Below are 20101 nucleotides of genomic sequence, written 5' to 3'. Positions count from 1 at the left end.
GGTTGCGGTGAGCCAAGATCGCACCACTGCACTCCAGCCTGGGCAACAAGAGCAAAACTCCATCTCAAAAAGAAAAAAAAAAAAAAAAAGATAAATACATAAATACAAACATACATACATAAAATGTCTTCTAGTTTGCTGACTTGATTTCTTCCCAGTCTTCAAGACCCACCTCAGCCCTACCTCCTCCCAGAAGCCCTTGCAATATATTTCTATGCATGGCCATCATTAAAAATATATATATTTTCTACTTCATGATTCAAAGATCTATACCGGTATTTACAAGTGAGTTTTTAAAAATCAAATCAATACCTTCTTAAATGACTTAAAAAAATCTACTATCTAAAATGTAGAAAATAGCCATTTTTAAGAATGCTCTTACTTAGACTAGGAATGCCTTAAGGACAGGGGGGTGCTGTTGTAGTCCTTTTTGTACTCAAGCACAGTATACCTTGACACAAAGAAGACACCCAATAAATGCTTATTAAATGAATGAATGGAATTTCCTGTAGGCCTTTCTTATAAATCACGGGGTTTAGACAGGTATACTCATTTGCAAATGTATCAACATGTTATGGATCAATTCCAAATTCTGTACAATTTTTGAATGTTTCAAAAACATTCTGCAAATTTAAAAAATTCTCTAGAAAGATCTGTCAATTTAAAAAAAATCTTAATACAGAACTGTAGGGCTGGGTAATGATATTGCTATTTAACACCTAGTGATCTACACTACTAATTTAGTGTGATACAACAAATTTGTTTTCTTTCAAATCCAAGCTCTTTGAGCAATTTAAAGACTAATATAGACCTAAAACATTAGCTAACTGATAATTTGAGAAATATACAAGCCATTCAGTTTCATATACAAATAAGGGGAGAATGCTACCATAGTTAAAACAAAACAAAAAAAAAGGACTACCTCTTTAGTATACAAGAAATTAACTACTGTATATCACTGTGACTTTAGTTAATAACAATATATAATTGCTAAGAGAGTAGATTTTAAGTGTTCTCATCATTAAAAAAAAATGAAGTAATTTTATGCACGTTAATAGCTTGATTTAGCCATTCCACAACGTATACTTTTATCAAAACATCATGCTGTATGCCACAAAGATATACAATTTTTGTCAATTAAAAATAAAATCAAGTTACCTTCAACGGATCAAGTTCATTCTCATAGGATTTGACAATTTCCTTTGAAGATGTTAACTGGGCTTCCTTACTTGTAATCTGATCACGAATCTCACAAGCTTTTTCCTTATATTGCTTCAGATATTTTAGTTCCATTTGATATTCTTTTACTTTCTGACCTTGTGTCTGACGTACCTGCCGAAGTGTTTCCAAGGCTTTAATGTATCTTTGAAGACACAAAACAAAAATCAAATTTCTGGCAAAGTAAATTATGGTGTATATTCATACAGTGGGATATTATGCTGTCACTAAGGTTACAGTTACAATGAGTTTCTAATAACTTGGAAAATGCCTATGACATAGTAAGTGAAAAAAATTACATTTATACTGTCAATCAGGTATATAAATATATGCACAGAAAGACAAGTGAAATAAAATATGCCCAATGGTTGCTGCTGGGTGAGAGGTAGTAACTGATGACCTTTCTGCTTTTTAAATTCTTTCTGTTAAAAAGAAGCATCCAAATTGCAAACACAGTTCAATAACTTAATGGACTACAAAGTTTATTTAAGGGTTACAAACCTTGTTGCTGAAAAAATTTCATCAAACTTTTGCTTCAAAGCCTTTCCTTCACTTAAAGGCCAATTAGAATCTTCTTGATGACAGAAAATGACGTTATTTAGCACAGCCTTGGAAACCCCAAGAGAACTGATCATTTCTCGGTCAATTTCTGCACACTTAGAGCTTAGACTGACCTTTTCACCATGCCTACAGAAAATGAAAATCAAGAACATATGTAAAATAACCTTCAGTGTATCTACTCTATTGCTTAATCAGTTCATACTGTAATTCTAAAAAAAAAAAAAGGCCCTTCACCTATCCCGTTAGAAATGGCTTCATCATGCTAAAAAGTGTAACTCTGAAACTATTTAGCACTTCACAGATGAAAAGATATGTAAAACAAAGTAGCTCAGGAAAGGAAGCCAGAATTTATTTTTTACATATTACAGACTGCTTTGGTGAACAGAGGCAGTATCTGTCTTTACTATTTTTTATACATTTCATTTTGTATTTTGAAAATATTACACTGGGCCAGGCACAGTAGCGCATGTCTATAACCCCAGCAATTTGGGAGGCCGAGGTGGGCGGACTACCTGAGGTCAGGAGTTCCAGACCAGCTGGACTAATACAGTGAAACCTTGTCTCTATTAAAAATACAAAAAAAATTAGCCAGGTGTGGTGGTGGGCACCAGCTCCTCAGGAGGCTGAGGTAAGAGAATCACTTGAACCTGGGGGAGGTGGAGGTCGTAGTGAGCTGACATCGTACCATTGCACTCCAGCCTGGGAAACAACAGTGAAACTCTGTCTCAAAAAAAAAAAAAATTACACTGAATATATTAAGAATGCTTTGTAGAGGGCTAGAATGGACACAGATAGATCAACAGGTTATCACATTAGGTCATGGAAAAACAATGGTAGCTTGGACTAGGACTAGAATGGTTGTTGTCGAGGTGGAAACAGATTCAAGAGACATTTAGATTCAATTTAGGTCTTAGTAATAGACTGGATATGGAAGGCAACGACAGTATCAAGACTTAGGTTCTTGGTTTTTGTCACTGGATGGATAGTGGTGTCATTCACCAAGCTGAGGTATACCATAAGACCAAGTTGTTGGAGGTTTTTTAAGCGGGGAGGTCAAAGAGAAAGGACTGTGAGTTTGGTTTTGGAAACACTGAATCTAAGTTGTCTCTGAAACAACTGGTAAAAAATCAGAGATGGGGCTCACGCCTGTAATCCCAGCACTTTGGGAGTCCGAGGCAGGTGGATCACGTGGTCAAGAGATCAAGACCACTCTGGCTAACATGGTGAAACCCCGTCTCTAATAAAAGTACAAAAATTAGCTGGGCGTGGTGGCGGGCACCTGTAGTCCTAGCTACTCGGGAGGCTGAGGCATGAGAATTGCTTGAACCTGGGAGGCGGAGGTTGCAGTGAGCTGAGATTTCACCACTGCACTCCAGCCTGGGTGACAGAGCAAGATTCCATCTCAAAAAAAAAAAAAATCAGAGATGGGTAAATAGGTCTGGGTAAATGGGTCTGGAAACAGAGGTCTGGTTTGGAGATATAAATCTGTGAGTCATCTATGAACACAGAGTAGTTCGAACAATGGATAAGAATGTGATTACCTAGGAAGAAAATACAGAGCAAAAAAAAGGAGAAGATATAGGACTGAGCCTAATGAGACTTCCAACCTTTATTGATGGGGTGAATGAAGTAGTATGTGGCTGTGATAGAGAGAACAGTATTGTATCATGGAGGTCTAGAAAAAGAACTTTTCAAATAAGTGATAAACTAGCATTTACTCAGCTATGGTATATGGAACAATGGTTCTCCAAGATGTCCACATTTTAATTCCTTCAATTTGTGAATGTTACATTGCACAGCAAAAGAGAATTAAGATTACAGATGGAATTAGGGTGTTAATCATTTGACCTTAAAATAGATTATCCTGGATTATTTAGATGGGGCAAATGTAATCATATGGGTTCTTTAACGTGAGAGAGGAAGGCAGAAGAAGAGAGAAGAGGTCACAGTGATTTGAGACGAGAAGAACTATGCCCACTATTGCTTGCTTTGAAGACAGAGTAAGAGGGCATGAGCTAAAAAATATAGGTGGCCTCTAAAAGATGGAAAGAACAAGGAAACATATTCTCCCTCAGAGCCTCCAGAAAGGAACGTAACCTGCTAAAATTTTGATTTTAGCCCAGTGAGACCTAATTCAGACTACTAAACTACATAAGTAGTGTAAGATAATAAATTTGTATTGTTTATGCCATTAAGTTTGTGGTTTGTTATAGCAGTCATAGAAGATTAATACATGAACTCTTACTACATATTAAGCATTTCATATGCATTAGCTCAACCTTGACAACATCTTTCTAAGCTACGTACAGTGATAATGAATGCCTATTTTACAAATGAAATAAACAGAAGCTCACTCTTAGGTCTACTTTGTATAGCAGTAGCATTACCCTAATTAAAAACAGAGTTATTAGTAACTTTAGTCAGAGGTGTTTCAAAGGACGAATGTGACTACAATTAGAGTGAAGAGGAAGTGAAGAAATGGAGACAGTATCAACAACTCTTTTGAGAAGACTGGCTATAAAGGGGAAGAAGGAGACAGGTAGTAATTGGAGTGGAATGAAATCCCAGGGTATAAGAGATACTTGAGTGTGTTAAAATGGCAATGATGAAAACCTGCTTGAGAAGCCAGTATAGTGCCTCTAGCACATAGTAGATGTGCATTATTGGTAAAATAAAGGAATTACTTAATTAGTTAAAAGGGAGGAGAAGTAGCTAAACAGTCAAGTAATTTGCTCAACAAAGTCAGAGACTCGAATCTAAGGCAGTCTAATCCCCAAATCCATTAGAAAATGATACCTGCCTCTAACAGAATGATAATGGTTGAAAGGAACAATTTATCATTCTTTCCTACTTGTTTGCTTCTCATCTCAACCATTCTTAAGCACGACACTAGAATTTTTTACTCATTCAACCTGTATTTGAGTGATTATGTGTTTTCAATTCAGCAACTGTTCAGAAATTACTCAAGAGAATGGAACATAACCCTAAGTCTGTAATGGGACCATTCTATTTAATTGACAAATAGCATACACAAAAAATCAAATGTTGATAGTGGAGGAGGGTGTGTTTGTGTGTTGGGGTAGGGAGAAAATGGAAGCTCAGTACTTTCTGCCCAATTTTGCTATAAGCCCAAAACTGCTCTAAAAAAACAAAGTCTAAAGTCTATTGAAAAAAATTTAATATGCTCCCCTAAACTTAAAGTAGTAAACAACCATCAACTTACAAACCTGAAAATAAACAGAAATTCAAATATCACATAAACACCTACTTTGTTCTAGTAATGACTCCTTCCAAAGTTTTAAATTCTGTCTTTTTGCTTTTCTGAGTACACACCATAGATCTTTGTACAGCTATAAGTTCTCCATTGACATCACGAAATTGCAGACGAATTTGGGCTCTCACATCTGTTTCTTGAGCAACCTTTGAAGGAAAACAGAGAAAAAACTTATGTTACTTTAATAAGCACCACTGTTGGTTCTGAGAGAACACGCATAAGCAATCTTACCCAGAATGAGGGAACAAAAAGAAAAACATCCAAAAGGAGTGACATTTTTACATGCTATCCAAAATATAGAAGAATACTGTTTAATTAACTTATAAAAATGATATATTATCTACCTCCTTTATTCAGCATCATTAGGAGATAAGGTATGCAGATTTTTCAAATAAAGGCATTTTATCTCTGTAAGCATCAAAAATGTTTTTTATCATTAAAAATCACAAATTTATAGAAAGGTAGAATGATTCGGTTTGGCTTTGTCTCCACTCAAATCTCATCTTGAATTCCCATATGTTGCAGGAAGGATCTGGTGGAAGGTAACTGAATCACGGGGACAGGTCTTTCCCATGCTGTTCTTGTGACAGTGAGTAAGTCTCACAAGACCTGATGGTTTTATAAGAAGGAGTTTCCCTGTACAAGCTCTCTTTGCCTGCTGCTGTCCATGTAAGATGTGACTTCCACCTCCTTGCCTTCCACCACGATTGTGTGGCCTCCCAAGCCACATGAAACTGTAAGTCCATTAAACCTCTTTATTTTGTAAATTGTCCAGTCTCAGGCATATCTTTATTAGCAGTGTGAAAACGGACTCATACAGTAAATTGGTACCAGGAGTGGAGCGCTGCTGAAAAGTTACCCAAAAATGTGGAAGCAACCTTGGAACTGGGTAACAGGCAGATGATGGAACAGTTTGGAGGGCTCAGAAGACAGGAAAATGTGGGAAAGTTTGGAACTCCCAAGAGACTTGAATGGCTTTGACCAAAATGCTGACAAGGATATGGACAATGAAATCCAGGCTGAAGTGGTCTCAGATGGAGATGAGGAACTTGTTGGGAACTGGAGCAAAGGTGACTTTTGTTATGCTTTAGCAAAGGAACTGGCAGCATTTTGCCCCTGCCCTAGAAATGTGTGGAACTTGGAACCAGAGAGATGATTTAGGGTATCTGGTGAAAGAAATTTCTAAGCAGTAAAGCATTCAAGAGGTGACTTGGGTGCTGTTAAAGGGATTCAGTATTAAAAGGGAAACAGCATAAAAGTTTGGAAAGTTTGCAGCCTGACAATGCGATTAAAAAAAAAAATCCCATTTTCTGAGGACAAATTCAAGCCAGTGGCAGAAATTTGCATAAGTAACGAGGAAACAAATGTTAATTACCAACACAATAAGGAAAATGTCTCCAGGGGCATGTCAGAGACCTTTGCGACAGCCCCCCTCTTCACAGGCCCAGAGGTTTAAGAGGAAAAAATAGTTTTGTAGGTCAGGCCCAGGGTCCCTCTGCTGTGTGCAGTCTAGGGACTTGGTGCCCTGTGTCCCAGCCATGACCAAAAGAAGCCAAAGTACAGCTTGGGCTGTTGCTTCAAAGGGTGGAAGCCCCAAGCCTTGGCAGCTTCCATGTGGTGTTGAGCCTGCAGGTGCACAGAAGTCAAGAACTGAGGTTTGGGAACCTCCAACTAGATTTCAGAGGATGTATGGAAACACCTGGATGCCCAGGCAGAAATTTGCAGCAGGGGCAGGGCCCTCATGGAAAACCTCTGCTAGGGCAGCATGGAAGGGAAATGTGGGGTTGGAGCCCCCACAGAGTTCCTATGGAGGGGACTGCCTAGTGGAGCTGTAAGAAAACAGCCACTGTCCTCCAGACTGGTAGATCCCCCAGAATAATAGATCCACTGACAGCTTGCACTGTGTACCTGGAAAAGCCGCACTCAACACCAGCCCGTGAAAACAGCCAGGAAGGAGGCTATACCCTGCAAAGCCACAGGAGCGGAGCTGCCCAAGGCCGTGGGAGCCCACCTCTTGCATCAGAGTGACCTGGATGTGAGACATGGAGTCAAAGGAGATCATTTTGGAGCTTTAAGATATTCCTGCCCCACTGAATTTCGGACTTGCATGGGGCCTGTAGCCCCTTTGTTTTGGCCAATTTCTCCCATTTGAAATGGCTGTATTTACCCAATGCCTGTACCCCCATTGTATCTAAGAAGTAACTAACTTGCTTTTGAGTTTACAGACTTATAGGCAGAAGGGATGTGCTTTGTCTTGGATAAGACTCTGGACTGTGGACTTCTGAGTTAACGCTGGAATAAGACTTTGGGGGACCATTGGGAAGGCATGATTGGTTTTGAAATGCGAGGACATGAGTTTGGGAGGGACCAGGGATGGAATGATATGCTTTGGCTGTCTCCCCACTCAAATCTCATCTTGAATTCCCATGTGTTGTGGGAGAATCCAGGTGGGAGATAATTGAATCACGGGGGCAGGTCCTTCCCTACGCTGTTCTCGTGATAGTAAGTCTCATGAGATCTGATGGTTATTATAAGGGGGAATTTTCCTGCACAAGCTCTCTTCTCGTTTGCCACCATGTAAGACATGTCTTTCACCTTCCACCATGACTGTGAGGCCTCCCCAGCCTCATGGAACTGTAAGTCCATTAAACCTCTTTCTTTTGTAAATTGCCCAGTCTTGGGTATGTCTTTACTAGCAGCGTGAAAATGGACTAATACATAGAACAACAGTATACACAGCTTTCCTGCTCCCCAAACCACATGAGAGTAAGTTGCTGATCTGACGTCCCAACACCAGTATTTCCTACAAAACAAGGACATTTTTCAACCACAAAAATCAGGAAACTGATACTGATATATTACTACCACATGGTCCACAAATCCCATTCAAGTTTTGCCAGTTGTTCCAATATGTGATAAGTTACCTTTAACTCAGCTGTGGCATATAAAATGATAGTTCTCCAAAGACATCCACATTCTAATCCCTTGAATTTGTGAATGTTACATTACACGGCAAAAGAGAATTAACATTACAGATGGAACTGGGGTGTCAATCACTTGACTTTAAAATAGAAAGATTATCTTGGATTATTTGAATGAGGCAAAGTATCCACAAAAAATTAGATGCTGACAGTAGAGGAGGCTGTGTGTGTACGTGCAAGGAATATACAGAAACTGTACTTTCTGCTCAATTTTGCTATAAACCCAAAGCTGATCTACAAAACAAAGTTTAAAGTCTATTGAAAAAAATTTAATATGCTCCCTTAAACTGAAAGTAGTAGAAAATGATCATCATCTTTTAAGTCCTAAAAGACCAACAATGAACAGACATTCAAACATCATATAAACACCTATTTTTTCTGATGTTTTCTGTCTTATATTAATATGGTGACTTCAGCATTCTTTTCATTAGTTGGCACAGTATATTTTTTCCATCCTTTTGTCTTTAACCCATCTGTACTATTATATATAAAAACACTGTTATTCCTTTTACTCTAGGGTTTTTTGGTTATTGCCCTCCATCTTTCTCACGTTATGTTTTTATTTTTATGTTTTTATATCTATGAAGATAGTTGTAAGATTTATAATAAGATTTTAAGGTTCTTATCTACTAATTCTATCATCTATTCGTCTCTAGGGTAGTTTTGTGGGTGCCTTCCTCACTCAGTCCTACCTAATGGCTTTTGGACTGAATTAATCAGGAATGAATAACTATTCCTCTGTTAGTTATGCTGAGAGTTTTTGTCATGAATGAGTATTACATTGAAATGCTTTTTCTGTATCTGTTGATGCTCATATAATTTTTCTTCTTTATTATGTTAATGTGGCAAATTACACTGATTGGCTTTTTCTTTTTCTACTGCCTAATTCATTTGTCCCAGTATGTGCTTTACAGCAAAAGGATCCAGTTCAGAATTACACTTTGTATTTGGTGGTTATGTCTCTTTACTTTCTTTCAGCCTGAAACAGTTGCTCAGATTTTCCTTGACTTCCATGACTGATAATTTTGAAAAGTACAGACCATTATTTTGTAGAACACCTCCCAAAATTTGTGTAATATTTCCTCATGACTAGAATCAGGTTATGTATCTTTGGCAGGAATATTATACAAGTGATGATGAGTTCCTTTTTCTGCATCTCATCAGATAGGGTATCATTTCCATTTATCTCATTACTGAGGGTATTAACTTCAATCCATTTATTTATTTATTTATTTTGAGACAGGGTCTCACTTTGTCACTCAGGCTGGAGTGCAGTCACCTCACTGCATCCACGAACTCCGAGTCCTAAGCGATCCTTCTGCCTCAGTCCCCGAAGTAGCTGGGACTATAGGTGCATGCCACCACATCCCGCCAATTTTTGTAGTTTTTGTAGAGATGTGGTTTCACCATGTTGCCTAGACTAACTTCAATCTCTTGATAAAGGTGTATCTCTTAGCTTCTCCACCAAAAAATTTTTCTTACTTTACAATTACTTAATAATATGAGGGAGAGATGCAGAGACCATATAACTATCCCATACTTCATCGAACTTTCTTCCATTAGTTTTAGCATCTACTGTTTCTTACCTGAATAAATTATTATGATAGCTATCAAATACAGGCATACCCCATCTTATTGTGCTCTTCAGAGGTGTGTGGCAACTCTGCATCTAACAAGTCTATTGGTGCCATTTTTCCAACAGCATGTGCTCACTTTGTGTCTCTGTGTCACATTTTGGTAATTCTCACAACATTTCAAACATTTTCATTATTATTGTATCTGTTATAGTGATTTGTGATCAGTGATCTTTGATATTACTACTGTAATTGTTTTAGTGTGCCACAAACCATCCACATATAAGAGGTGAACTAAATCCATAAATGTGTGTATTCTGACTGCTTTACTGACCTGCCATCCCCCGTCTCTCTCCCTCTCCTTGGAACCTGATTGACTGAGACACAATAATACAGAAATTAGGACAATTAGTAACCCTACAATAGCCCCTAAGTGTTTAAGTGAAAGAAGAGTCAAAAGTCTCTTGTTTTAAATCAAAAGCTAGAAATGATTAAGCTTAGTTGAGAAAAGCATGTCAACATCCAAAACAGGTTGAAAATTAGGCCTCTTTTATCAGTTAGCTGAGTTGTCAGGGCAAAGGAAAAGTTCTTGAATAAAATTAAAAGTGCTACTTTAGTGAACACATAAATGATAAGAAAGTGAAACAGCCTTACTGCTGATATGGAGAAAGTTTTAGTGGTTGGGATAGATTAAACCAGCCACAACATTCTCTCAGGCCAAAGCCTAATCCAGAGCAAGGCCCTAACTCTCTGCAATTCTATGAAGGCTGAGAGAAGTAAAGAAGCTGCAAAGAAAAGTTGGAAGCTAGTAATGGTTGGTTCAAAAGAAGCTGTCTCCATAACATAAAAGTGCAAGGTGAAGCAGCAAGTGCTGATGCAGAAGCTGCAGCAAGTTATCCAGAAGACCTAGCTAAGATAATTGATGAAGGTAGCTACACCAAACAACAGATTTTCAATGTAGACAAAACAGCCATCCATTAAAACTTAACCTAAAATATCTAAGGTATGCCTACAGTAATTTTCTAATTCCATTATTCCTTTTATATTAGTTAAGGTTCTAGTATAAGGGGCTTTGCTCTTTCTCCATTTTTTCCCCCCATTTTCTTGTATCAGTATGGATTCATAGATCCCTTACTTGGGCTCCAATTCCCCACCAGGCTGTCACAGCTTGTTTTTGTGGATGCCTTCCTCACTCAGCCACACCTAATGGATTTTGGACTGAATTATTCAGGAATTAATATTCCTCCATTAGTTATGCTGAGAGTTTTTATCATGAATGAGTATTAAATTGAAATGCTTTTTCTGTATCTATTGGTGCTCACATGATATTTTTTTTATTCTGTTAATGTGGCAAATTATACTGATTGTTTTTCTTTTTCTACAATCTCTCTAAGCATGATCTAGCTGCATCCCACACATTTTTACATGCTATACTTTTGATTCATTTAAAGTATTTTTTCTAATTTCCCTTGTGATTTCGTTTTTGATCCATGTAATATTTAAAAGTGTGCTGCTTAATTTTCTAATATTTGGGGATTTTCTGGTTATTTTTCTGCTACTGATTTCTGGCTTAATTCTGGTGTAGTCACAGAATACATTATCTATGACTTTACCAATAGATACAGAAAAAGCATTTCAATTTAATACTCATTCATGATAAAAACTCAGCATAACTAATGGAAGAATATTAATTCCTGAATACTTCAGTCCAATTTATTGACACTTGTTTTATGGTCCAGAATGTTGGACTATCTTGGAGAATGTTCCACATGCACTTAAAAATAACGTGTATTCTGCTGTTGTTCAATTGAATGTCCTATAAATGTCAATCAGGTTGATTTGGTTAACAGTGTCGTTAAAATTTTCCATATACTTACTGACATTTCATCTGCTTCTTCTGTTTCTCTATTGAGAGGGGTATTGAGATCTCCAGCTAAACTTGCAGAGTTGTGTATTTCTTCATTCTGTTTCATAGGTTTCTGCCTCATTTATCTGGAAGTTTAACATTTAGAATTTTTGTGTCCTTGCAGTAAATTGACATCTTATCATCATAAAATGTCTCATTTTCCCTAGTTCTGATGTATTCTGTCTGGTATTAATATGGTCACTTCAGCTCTCTTTTCATTAGTCGGCACAGTATTTTTTTTTCCATCCTTTTGCTTTTAACCTATGTGTACCATTATATACAAAAGCAGTTATTCCATTTACATAATTTGGGTTTTTAAAATTATTTTCTATTTTTCTCATTATGCTTATGTTTTTCCTTTATATCTATGAGCATATTTATAAGATTTATAATACGGTTTTAGGGTTCTTATCTACTAATTCTATTATTTATTTTATTTTGGACCTGTTCATATGATTGATTTTTCTCTGGTTATGGGTCCTATTTCCCCGCTTCTCTGCTTGTTAACTTTTGATTGTGAATTTTGCATTGTTGGGTGAAAGATTTTGTTTTATTCCTTTAATGAGTATTGAACTTTGTTCTGGCATGCAGCTAAGTTTTTTGAGCAACAAACAGTTGGATTCTTTTGAACTTTTGTTTTTAAGGTCTGTAAAGGGGGGCCTAGAGCAGCTTTTACTCTAGGACTAATTTACAATCACTTTTCTTCAGCCTCAAAAACTTCCTTTAACAATTACTATAATGCAAGCCTGTCTGTAACAAATTACCTCTACCATTTTTTTTAAATCTGAAAATTTTCTCCATTTCACCTTCAATTTTCAAAGAATATTTTTGCTGGATATAGTTTAACTTTTATTCCCCAACACCTTAAAGGTGCTGTCCCACTGTTTTCAGGTTTAGATTGCTTTTCCTAAGAAGTAATCATACTCATTATTCTTTCCCTCTGCATAATGTGTTACTTTTTTCTCCACCTGTTTTTAAGATTTTATCTTTAGTTTTGAGCAATTTGAATGTAATGTACAACATAGGTATGTTTATGCTGCTTGTGATGCATTCCACTTCTTGGGTCTTTTTTTTTTTTTTTAACAGTTTTTATTATTCTGTTTAGATGTCTTCCCACACATTATGTCCATCTTTTCCTTTAAGTCCTTGAGCTTATCTATCATAGCTTTAAAAAAATCTAGCCAGGTGTGGTGGCTCACGCCTGTAATCCCAGCACTTTGTGAGGCCAAGGCAGGTGGATTACAAGACCAGGCTAGCTGATACAGTGAAACCCCATCTCTACCAAAAAAAAAAAAAAAAATTAGCCGCACATGGTGGCGGGCACCTGTAGTCCCAGCTACTTGGGAGGCTCAGGAAGAAGAATTGCTTGAACCTGGGAGGCAGAGGCTGCAGTGAGCTGAGATCGCGCCACTGCACTCCAGCCTGAGAAACAGAGTGAGACTCCATTAAAAAAAAAAAAAAAAAAAAAAAAAATTCCTTGTCTGCTAATTCCAAAATCTGTCATCTCTGGATCTGTTTCTACTCACTTTTCCCTTCTCGGGTGTAGACCACATTTTCTTTTGCATATTCCCACTAATTTCTAAAATTATATTCTGCACATTATAGATGCCACATTGAGAGCTTGGATTGAGCAGACTTCCTTTAAAAAGTCTTGAGTTTTGTTCTAGCAGCCAGTTGATTTACTGGCAACTCAGCTTGATTCTATCAAAACTTGGTTTCAGTATTTGTTAGGTGGGCCTTTCTGAGGTCTCAAGTGAACACTGGAGAGTTCCACAAGGTCACTCCATTCTGGCATATCAGGACTCAAATGTCTTGCAGCACTGTGTGACCCTTAGAATACACCACTCACAGCCCCACTTCCCACCTTGATAGTTGTTCTCTGCTAGCCCTCATTACATCTCATCCTATACATGGACAGCTTAGTATTTGGCCAAAGACTCAAAAGATCCTTATGCAGACTTCTGGTACACCATCTCTGCACAGCAACCCTACTTCAGTACTCTAATCTACAATTTCCAGTCACTTTAGCAAATCTAAAATCCTATCTTTGCTTCATCTGCCTAGTGATGCCCAATTCTGCCCAGCTCTCTATTGGATTCCAATTCCATGTGCCAAAGTTTACAAAATGTTTCTAGGTAGAAAGCTGGAATGAATGCAGAATCACCTTTTATGTTTTTTCTTTCTCAAATAATATAGCCCTGCATTATTTGTTGTCCAATGCCTGCAAATAGTTGTTTCACATACTTTTCCAGTGTTACAGTTATTCATCTTGAGAGTATAAGTGTGACACTCATTATTTTGTTGCAACCCAAATCAGAAGTACTGGATTCTGCTTTGAAAAAAAAAAAAAAAATCAGGAAATATTCTTTGTTGACTTTTTAATGACTTCTTGGCATGAATTTAACTTTGACATTAATTCAATTAATCACTCAAAAAAGATTTACAGGCACTTTGTAGGTTTCATGTGTTGTTTTGGTTCAAAATGATAGACTTTTTTCCTCTGGAGCATGGAAGATAGGTTAAATGTAGAGAAGGTATGCTAAACACCATCATAAGTGAAGTACAGAATAATCTGGGAGTACAAGGCAGGGGCATCTAACCTATCTAGGAGAGCTCAGGGAAGGTATTCTAAAGGAAGTGCATGTTTAAATGAAACCTGACAGATGAGTAGGAGTTAACCAGATGAAAAGATCTGAGTCACTACGTGACTACAGAAATTTCAGAATGTTTGGCATAGAAAGTAGGGAAAAGAGGAGTACCATCACAAAATGTTTCAGAAATTAACAGCCTTCTAAACATGGTAAGGCTTCTGGACTTAAGATGATGGCACTAAATGGTTTGAACCAGGGGAACTGCATGAAGTAGATATGCATTTTAGAAGAATTATTTTGTCTTTAGGGTGAACAGAGTGAACTGAGTCAAGACATGAAGCAGGGAGTAATCGAGGAGAGTTAGGAAGGCAGCCTGGACAAGGGTTTTAGCATTGAGGATGGAGGTAAAGTGACTACTCAGAAACAGCCTCTTAGGATACAGATATTTCAATGAGGAGGTGGCCAAAGGTCAGTATAAAGTTTTGAAAGCCCAGAGACTGGACTCTGTCATTTCATTATAAGGAGAGTGTTCTGCTGAGGGTTTAATCCACAGCAGTTAAACCAAGGAACTATGTATTTATACAGCAAAAAAATAATTTGTTTACACTGTTCCTGACTAGCAAGCCAAATACACATATATTCGTTCTCCATGGTATCTACCTTTCGAGGACCTAGCTACCTGGCAAACATCAAATTAGTAAACAGAATTCAAGCAAGGGCTATCTTGTAGCATTTCTATCACCATATTGTTGTTGACACTCTTATTGAAGAAGAGTCACTTCAAAAAGTGTAATTTAGATTGAATTATTAAAACAAAGAAATGTGTATTATACTTCAGAACAATTTCTATCAAAAATAAAATAAAATAAAAAATAAGAAAAACCCTTCTTTCTCCAAACAATCTAGCTGTAAAACCATTAGGTGGAGCAGAAGAAGCTGTGCGCTCATGCCAGCTGAAGGTTAAGGCACCTAAAACTCAGTCTAAGTGGAATAAATGAGCTTGAGTAGGCTGAGAAGGGTACCCTCATGGGAAAGAGCTTAGCACAGAGTTTCAAGAGTCCAATGGTATCAGAGTTCCAGCAGGATGAAAGAGGAATCCACGAACAGGGAGGATCCAGCTCAGAAGCAGTGTCCACGCCAGGGAATAGCATGTGGATTCAGAGCCTGATAATGATGAGAAGGGGGCCCATGTGAGGGGTAAGTCGGCTAGGGGGAAGTCAGATCATAGAGTAGAGAGGGCATTCTTGCAAGAAGCCGCCTGGTATAAAGTATCAGACTGGGAAGAGTGACCCTCTCAGTGACACAGATCTGGGGAGATTCAGCTCACAGAGTACAGCTGGCATCCCTGTAAGAGGTCACCTGGTATCAGAGAAGGGTGGGGAATGAGGACGTGATCCAGCACCGGAAGTCAAAGTCTATACAGAACAGGAAAGCATCCTGTGAGGGAGTCAGAATGAAGAGTCAGAGCCTACACAGGGTAAGGAAGACTGGCATACAGGGATGGAGTCAGCCCATATCGGGTGCTAGAGCCCTGATGCAATGATGAGATATTGATTACATACAGGAGGATTAAGTCAATATATTAAGATTATAGTTGTATTAGTACATTCTTGCACTGCTATAGAAAAAAACCTGAAACTGGGTAACTTATAAAGAAAAGAGGTAGCTGGGCGTGGTGGCTCACGCCTGTAATCTCAGCACTTTGGGAGGCCGAGGCGGGCGGATCATGAGGTCAGGAGATCGAGACAATCCTGGCTAACACGGTGAAACCCAGTCTCTACAAAAAATACAAAAAATTAGCTGGGCACAGTGGTGGGCGCCTGTAATCCCAGCTACTTGGGAGCTGAGGCAGGAGAATGGCGTGAACCCGGGAGGTGGAACTTGCAGTGAGCCGAGAGCGCGCCACTGCACTCCAGCCTGGGCGACAGAGCAAAACCTCCAGCCTGGGCGACAGAGCAAAACTTCATTTTAGAAAAAAAAAAAAAAAGAGGTTTAATTGGCTCACGGTTCCACATGCTGTACAGGAAGCAAGACTGGGGAGGCCTCGGGAAACTTACAATCATGGCAGAAGGCAAAGGGGAAGCTGGCACATCTTACATGGCTGGAGCAGGAAAAAAAGAGTAAAGGGGGAATTGTGACAGATTTTTAAACAACCAGATCTCATGAGAACTTACTATCATGAGAACAGCAAGGGGGAAATCCACCCCCATGATCCAATCATCCCAACCACGTCCCTCCTCCAACATTGGGGATTACAATTTGAGATGAGATTTGGAAGGACAGAAATCCAAACCATATCATTCCACCCCTGGCTCCTCCCAAATCTCATGTCCTTCTCACACTGCAAAATACAATCATCCCTTCTCAACAGTCCCCCAAGTCTTAACTCATTTCAGCATTAACTCAAAAGTCCACAGCCCAAAGTCTCATCTGAGACAAGGTAAGTCCCTTTGGTCTATGAATCTATAAAATCAAAACAAGTTATTACATCCAAGATACAATGGGGGTACAGGCATTGGGTAAATATGCATGTTCTAAAAGGGAGAAATCAGCCAAAACAAAGGGCTACAGGCCCCATGCAAGTCCAAAACCCAGCTGGGCAGTCATTAAATTTTTATTTATTATTATTATTATTTTTTTGAGACAGAGTCTCTCTCTGTCGCCCAGGCTGGAGTGCAGTAGCACGATCCTGGCTCACTGCAAGCTCCACCTCCCAGGTTCAGGCTATTCTCCTGCCTCAGCCTCGCAAGTAGCTGGGACTACAGGCACCTGCCACCACACCGAGCTAATTTTTTGTATTTTTAGTAGAGATGGGGTTTCACTGTGCTAGCCAGGATGGTCTCGATCTCCTGACGTTGTGATCTGCCTGCCTCAGCCTCCCAAAGTGCTGGAATTACTGGCATGAACCACTGCGCCCAGCCAAATCTTTTTTTTTTTTTTTCTTGAGACGAAGTCTCGCTCTGTCACCAGGCTGGAATGCAGTGGCATAGTCTTGGCTCACTGTAACCTCCGCTTCCTGGGTTCAAGTGATTCCCCTGTCTCAGCCTCCCGAGTAGCTGGGACTACAGGTGCATGCTAGCACGCCCAGCTAATTTTTTGTATTTTAGTAGAGGCGGGGCTTCACCATGTTGGCCAGGATGGTCTTGATCTCCTGACCTCTTGATCTGAAAATTTAAAGCTCCAAAATACTATCCTCTGACTCCATGTCTCACATCCAGGCCACAGTGGTGCAAGAGGTGGGATCCCAAGGCCTTGGGCAGCTCTGCCCCTGTGGCTCTGCAGGGCTCAGCTCCCATAGCTGCTCTCAATGGCTGGTGTTGAATGTGTGTAGCTTTTCCAGGCACACAGTGCAAGCTGTTGGTGGTTCTATCATTCTGGGGTCTGGAGGATAGTGGCCCTCTTCTCACAGCTCCACTGGGCAGTGCCTCATTGGGAACACCATGTGGGGGATCAACCCCACATTTCCTCTCTGCACTGCCCTAGTAGAGCTTCTCCATGAGGGCTCTGTCCCTGTAGCAGACTTCTGCCTGGACATCCAGGCATTTCCATACATCCTCTGAAATCGAGGTGGAGGCTCCCCAGCCTCAACTCTTGTCCTCTGTGCAACCACAGGCTTAACATCATGTGGAAGCCGCCAAGGCTTACAGCTTGCAGCCTCTGGAGCAGCAGCCTGAGATGTATCTGGGGTCCTTTTAGCCATGGCTCGAGCTAGAGTGGCTGAAACACAGGGAGCAGTGTACTTTAATGGGAGAGGCTGCTGTGAAGGTCTCTGAAATGCCTTCTAGCCATTTTCCCCATTGTCTTGGCTATTAAACATTCTGCTCCTTTTTACTTACGCAAATTTCTGCAGCCAGCTTGAATTCCTCCCCAGAAAATGGGTTTTACTTTTCTACTACATGGTCAGGCAGAACGTTTTCCAAACTTTTATGCTCTGCTTCCCTTTTAAATATAAGTTCCAGTTTCAGATCTCTTTGCTCACACATATGAGCTACACTGTTAGAAGCAGCCAAGCCATGTCTTGCATGTTTTGCTGCCTGGAAGTTTCTTCCACCAAATACTCTAAATCATCTCTTTCAAGTGCAAAGTTCCACAGATTCCTAGAGCAGGGGCACAATGCTGCCAGTCTCTTTGCTAAAGCATCGCAAGAGTGACCTTTACTCCAGTTCTCAGTAAGCTCCTTATCTCCATCTGAGACCTCCTCAGCCTAGACTTCATTATTCATATCACTGTTAGCATTTTGGTCAAAATAATTTAACAAGTCTCTAGGAAGTTCCAGACTTTTCCTCATCTTCCTGTCTTCTTTGGAGCCCTCCAAACTGTTCCAACCTCTGCCCATTACCCAGTTCCAAAGTCACTTCCACATTTTCAGCTATCTTTATAGCAATACCCTCCTCTCAGTACCAACTTTCTGTATTAGTCTGTTTTCTCACTGCTACAAAGAAATACCTGAAACTGGGTAATTTATAAAGAAAAGAGGTTTAATTGGCTCATGGTTCTGCAGGCTGTACAGTAGGCATGACTGGCTTTTATAGGCTTCAAGAAACTTACAATCATGGCAGAAGGTGAAGGTGAAGATGGCACATCTTACATGACCAGAGCAGGAGGAAGAGAGTGAAGGTGAAGGTGCTACACACTTTTAAACAACCAGATCTCATAAGAACTCACTATCACAAGAACTGCAAGAAGGAAATCCACCCCCAATGATTCAATCACCTCCCACCAGGCCCCTCCTCCAACAATGGGGGTTACAATTCAACATGAGATTTGGAAGGACACAAATCCAAACCATATCAGTACTCAATTCCTTGCTTCTCATTACCTTCATTATATTTACCAAATCCCCAACCGTGGATAAACGCAACTTTCCAACTTACTCAGTGGTTGGGCTGAACAAGACTGAAAAAACATACATAATCATGACTGGCTGGTCTCTCTTTAAATTTTCACAAAACCCCTGACACTGTCATGTAATCCTAGAACACCTCCCTTAATCGATTTACTCACTGAGGTTAAAAACTACTCTATGTTTTCTAGGCTCAATCAACCCCTTCTGCCAATCTCAACCAGTAACTTCATTTCTTTTTTCATTGAGAATATAGAAGCAATCAAAAGAGAACTTATTCTTTCAGCACTAAAGTTTCCAATCATATACTCTGCCTAACATCCCTGTTACAATGCATAACAGTGATGTTCCTGGTATCCTCTCCGGTTGGGCAATGGATCTTATCTCTTTTTGCCTACTGAAGAATTGTACTCTGTAATTATCCCCTCTCCTGCATCTATGTTTCCGTCCAGAGTCACTCCCAACAGTCTATAAATACTCTAGTATATCCCGCTTTTAAAAACATAACAAAACAACAACAACAAAACTTTCCTTTATCCTGTAAACCTCTTCAGCTACTGTCCTATCTCTGTGTCCACTTACAACAAAATTTGTAAAATAATTGTTTCACTTCCTTATCTATTCTCTGATTACTGGAACTGGTTTTGACAAGAGCAACAAAGGACTCCACATATCCAAACACTCCTCTTCTTTCTTGAGCTATCAATATATTTTACACAGTTGATGATTTCCTCCTTATAACACTTTATTCTCTTGTCTTCCAAGACACCACCCTCTCAGTTTTCCTTACTTAACTAATTGCTCTTTTACTATCTTTTGCTAGCTTCTCCTCCTCTTCCCAATTTCTAAAGGCTTTGTCGGCTCTAGTGCTCTAGGTTCAGGTCTTGAATATCTTTTCCATATTCACTCTCTATTTGATCTCATCAGGCTTTAAAAGTTAACTATATAGAACTACCTGTATACATTAACGATTCCTAATTTTCTTTCTCCAGTCTTAATCTCTTTCCTGAACGATTTCTGTTTGCCAACTGGACATCTCCTTCGGATATTTAACACATATCCCTAATTCACATGTTTAAACCAGATCCACCCAAATCTTTTTTCCACAGTGCCCCTATTACAGTAAATGACAAAACTATTTTATCCAGTTGTT

At 39.2% G+C, this 20101-nt stretch overlaps 1 protein-coding gene across 6 annotated transcripts in view; it reads right to left on the bottom strand.

The window, feature by feature from the left end:
- RAD50 (RAD50 double strand break repair protein) overlaps positions 1-20101 on the bottom strand; it is an 87694-nt gene that overhangs the window by 61757 nt on the left and 5836 nt on the right. For 2 of the 6 annotated variants that reach the window (XM_015140736.3, XM_078005160.1), the window contains exons 3-5: positions 5048-5199; positions 1720-1905; positions 1159-1363 (exon numbers count right to left, since the gene is read on the bottom strand). In XM_015140736.3, the coding sequence (XP_014996222.1) occupies positions 1159-1363; positions 1720-1905; positions 5048-5199 (543 nt within the window). Of the gene's footprint in view, positions 1-1158; positions 1364-1719; positions 1906-5047; positions 5200-6961; positions 7083-11485; positions 11601-20101 lie in introns of those variants that run through there. The other 4 variants (XM_078005161.1, XM_078005163.1, XM_015140739.3 and 1 more) reach the window with 4 other exon arrangements.

Source organism: Macaca mulatta, chromosome 6 (assembly GCF_049350105.2).
Source record: "Macaca mulatta isolate MMU2019108-1 chromosome 6, T2T-MMU8v2.0, whole genome shotgun sequence".
Taxonomy (NCBI): Eukaryota; Metazoa; Chordata; class Mammalia; order Primates; family Cercopithecidae; genus Macaca; species Macaca mulatta.
Note: the sequence above shows the minus strand (reverse complement) of the source record. Positions and strands in the feature narration are given on the sequence as shown.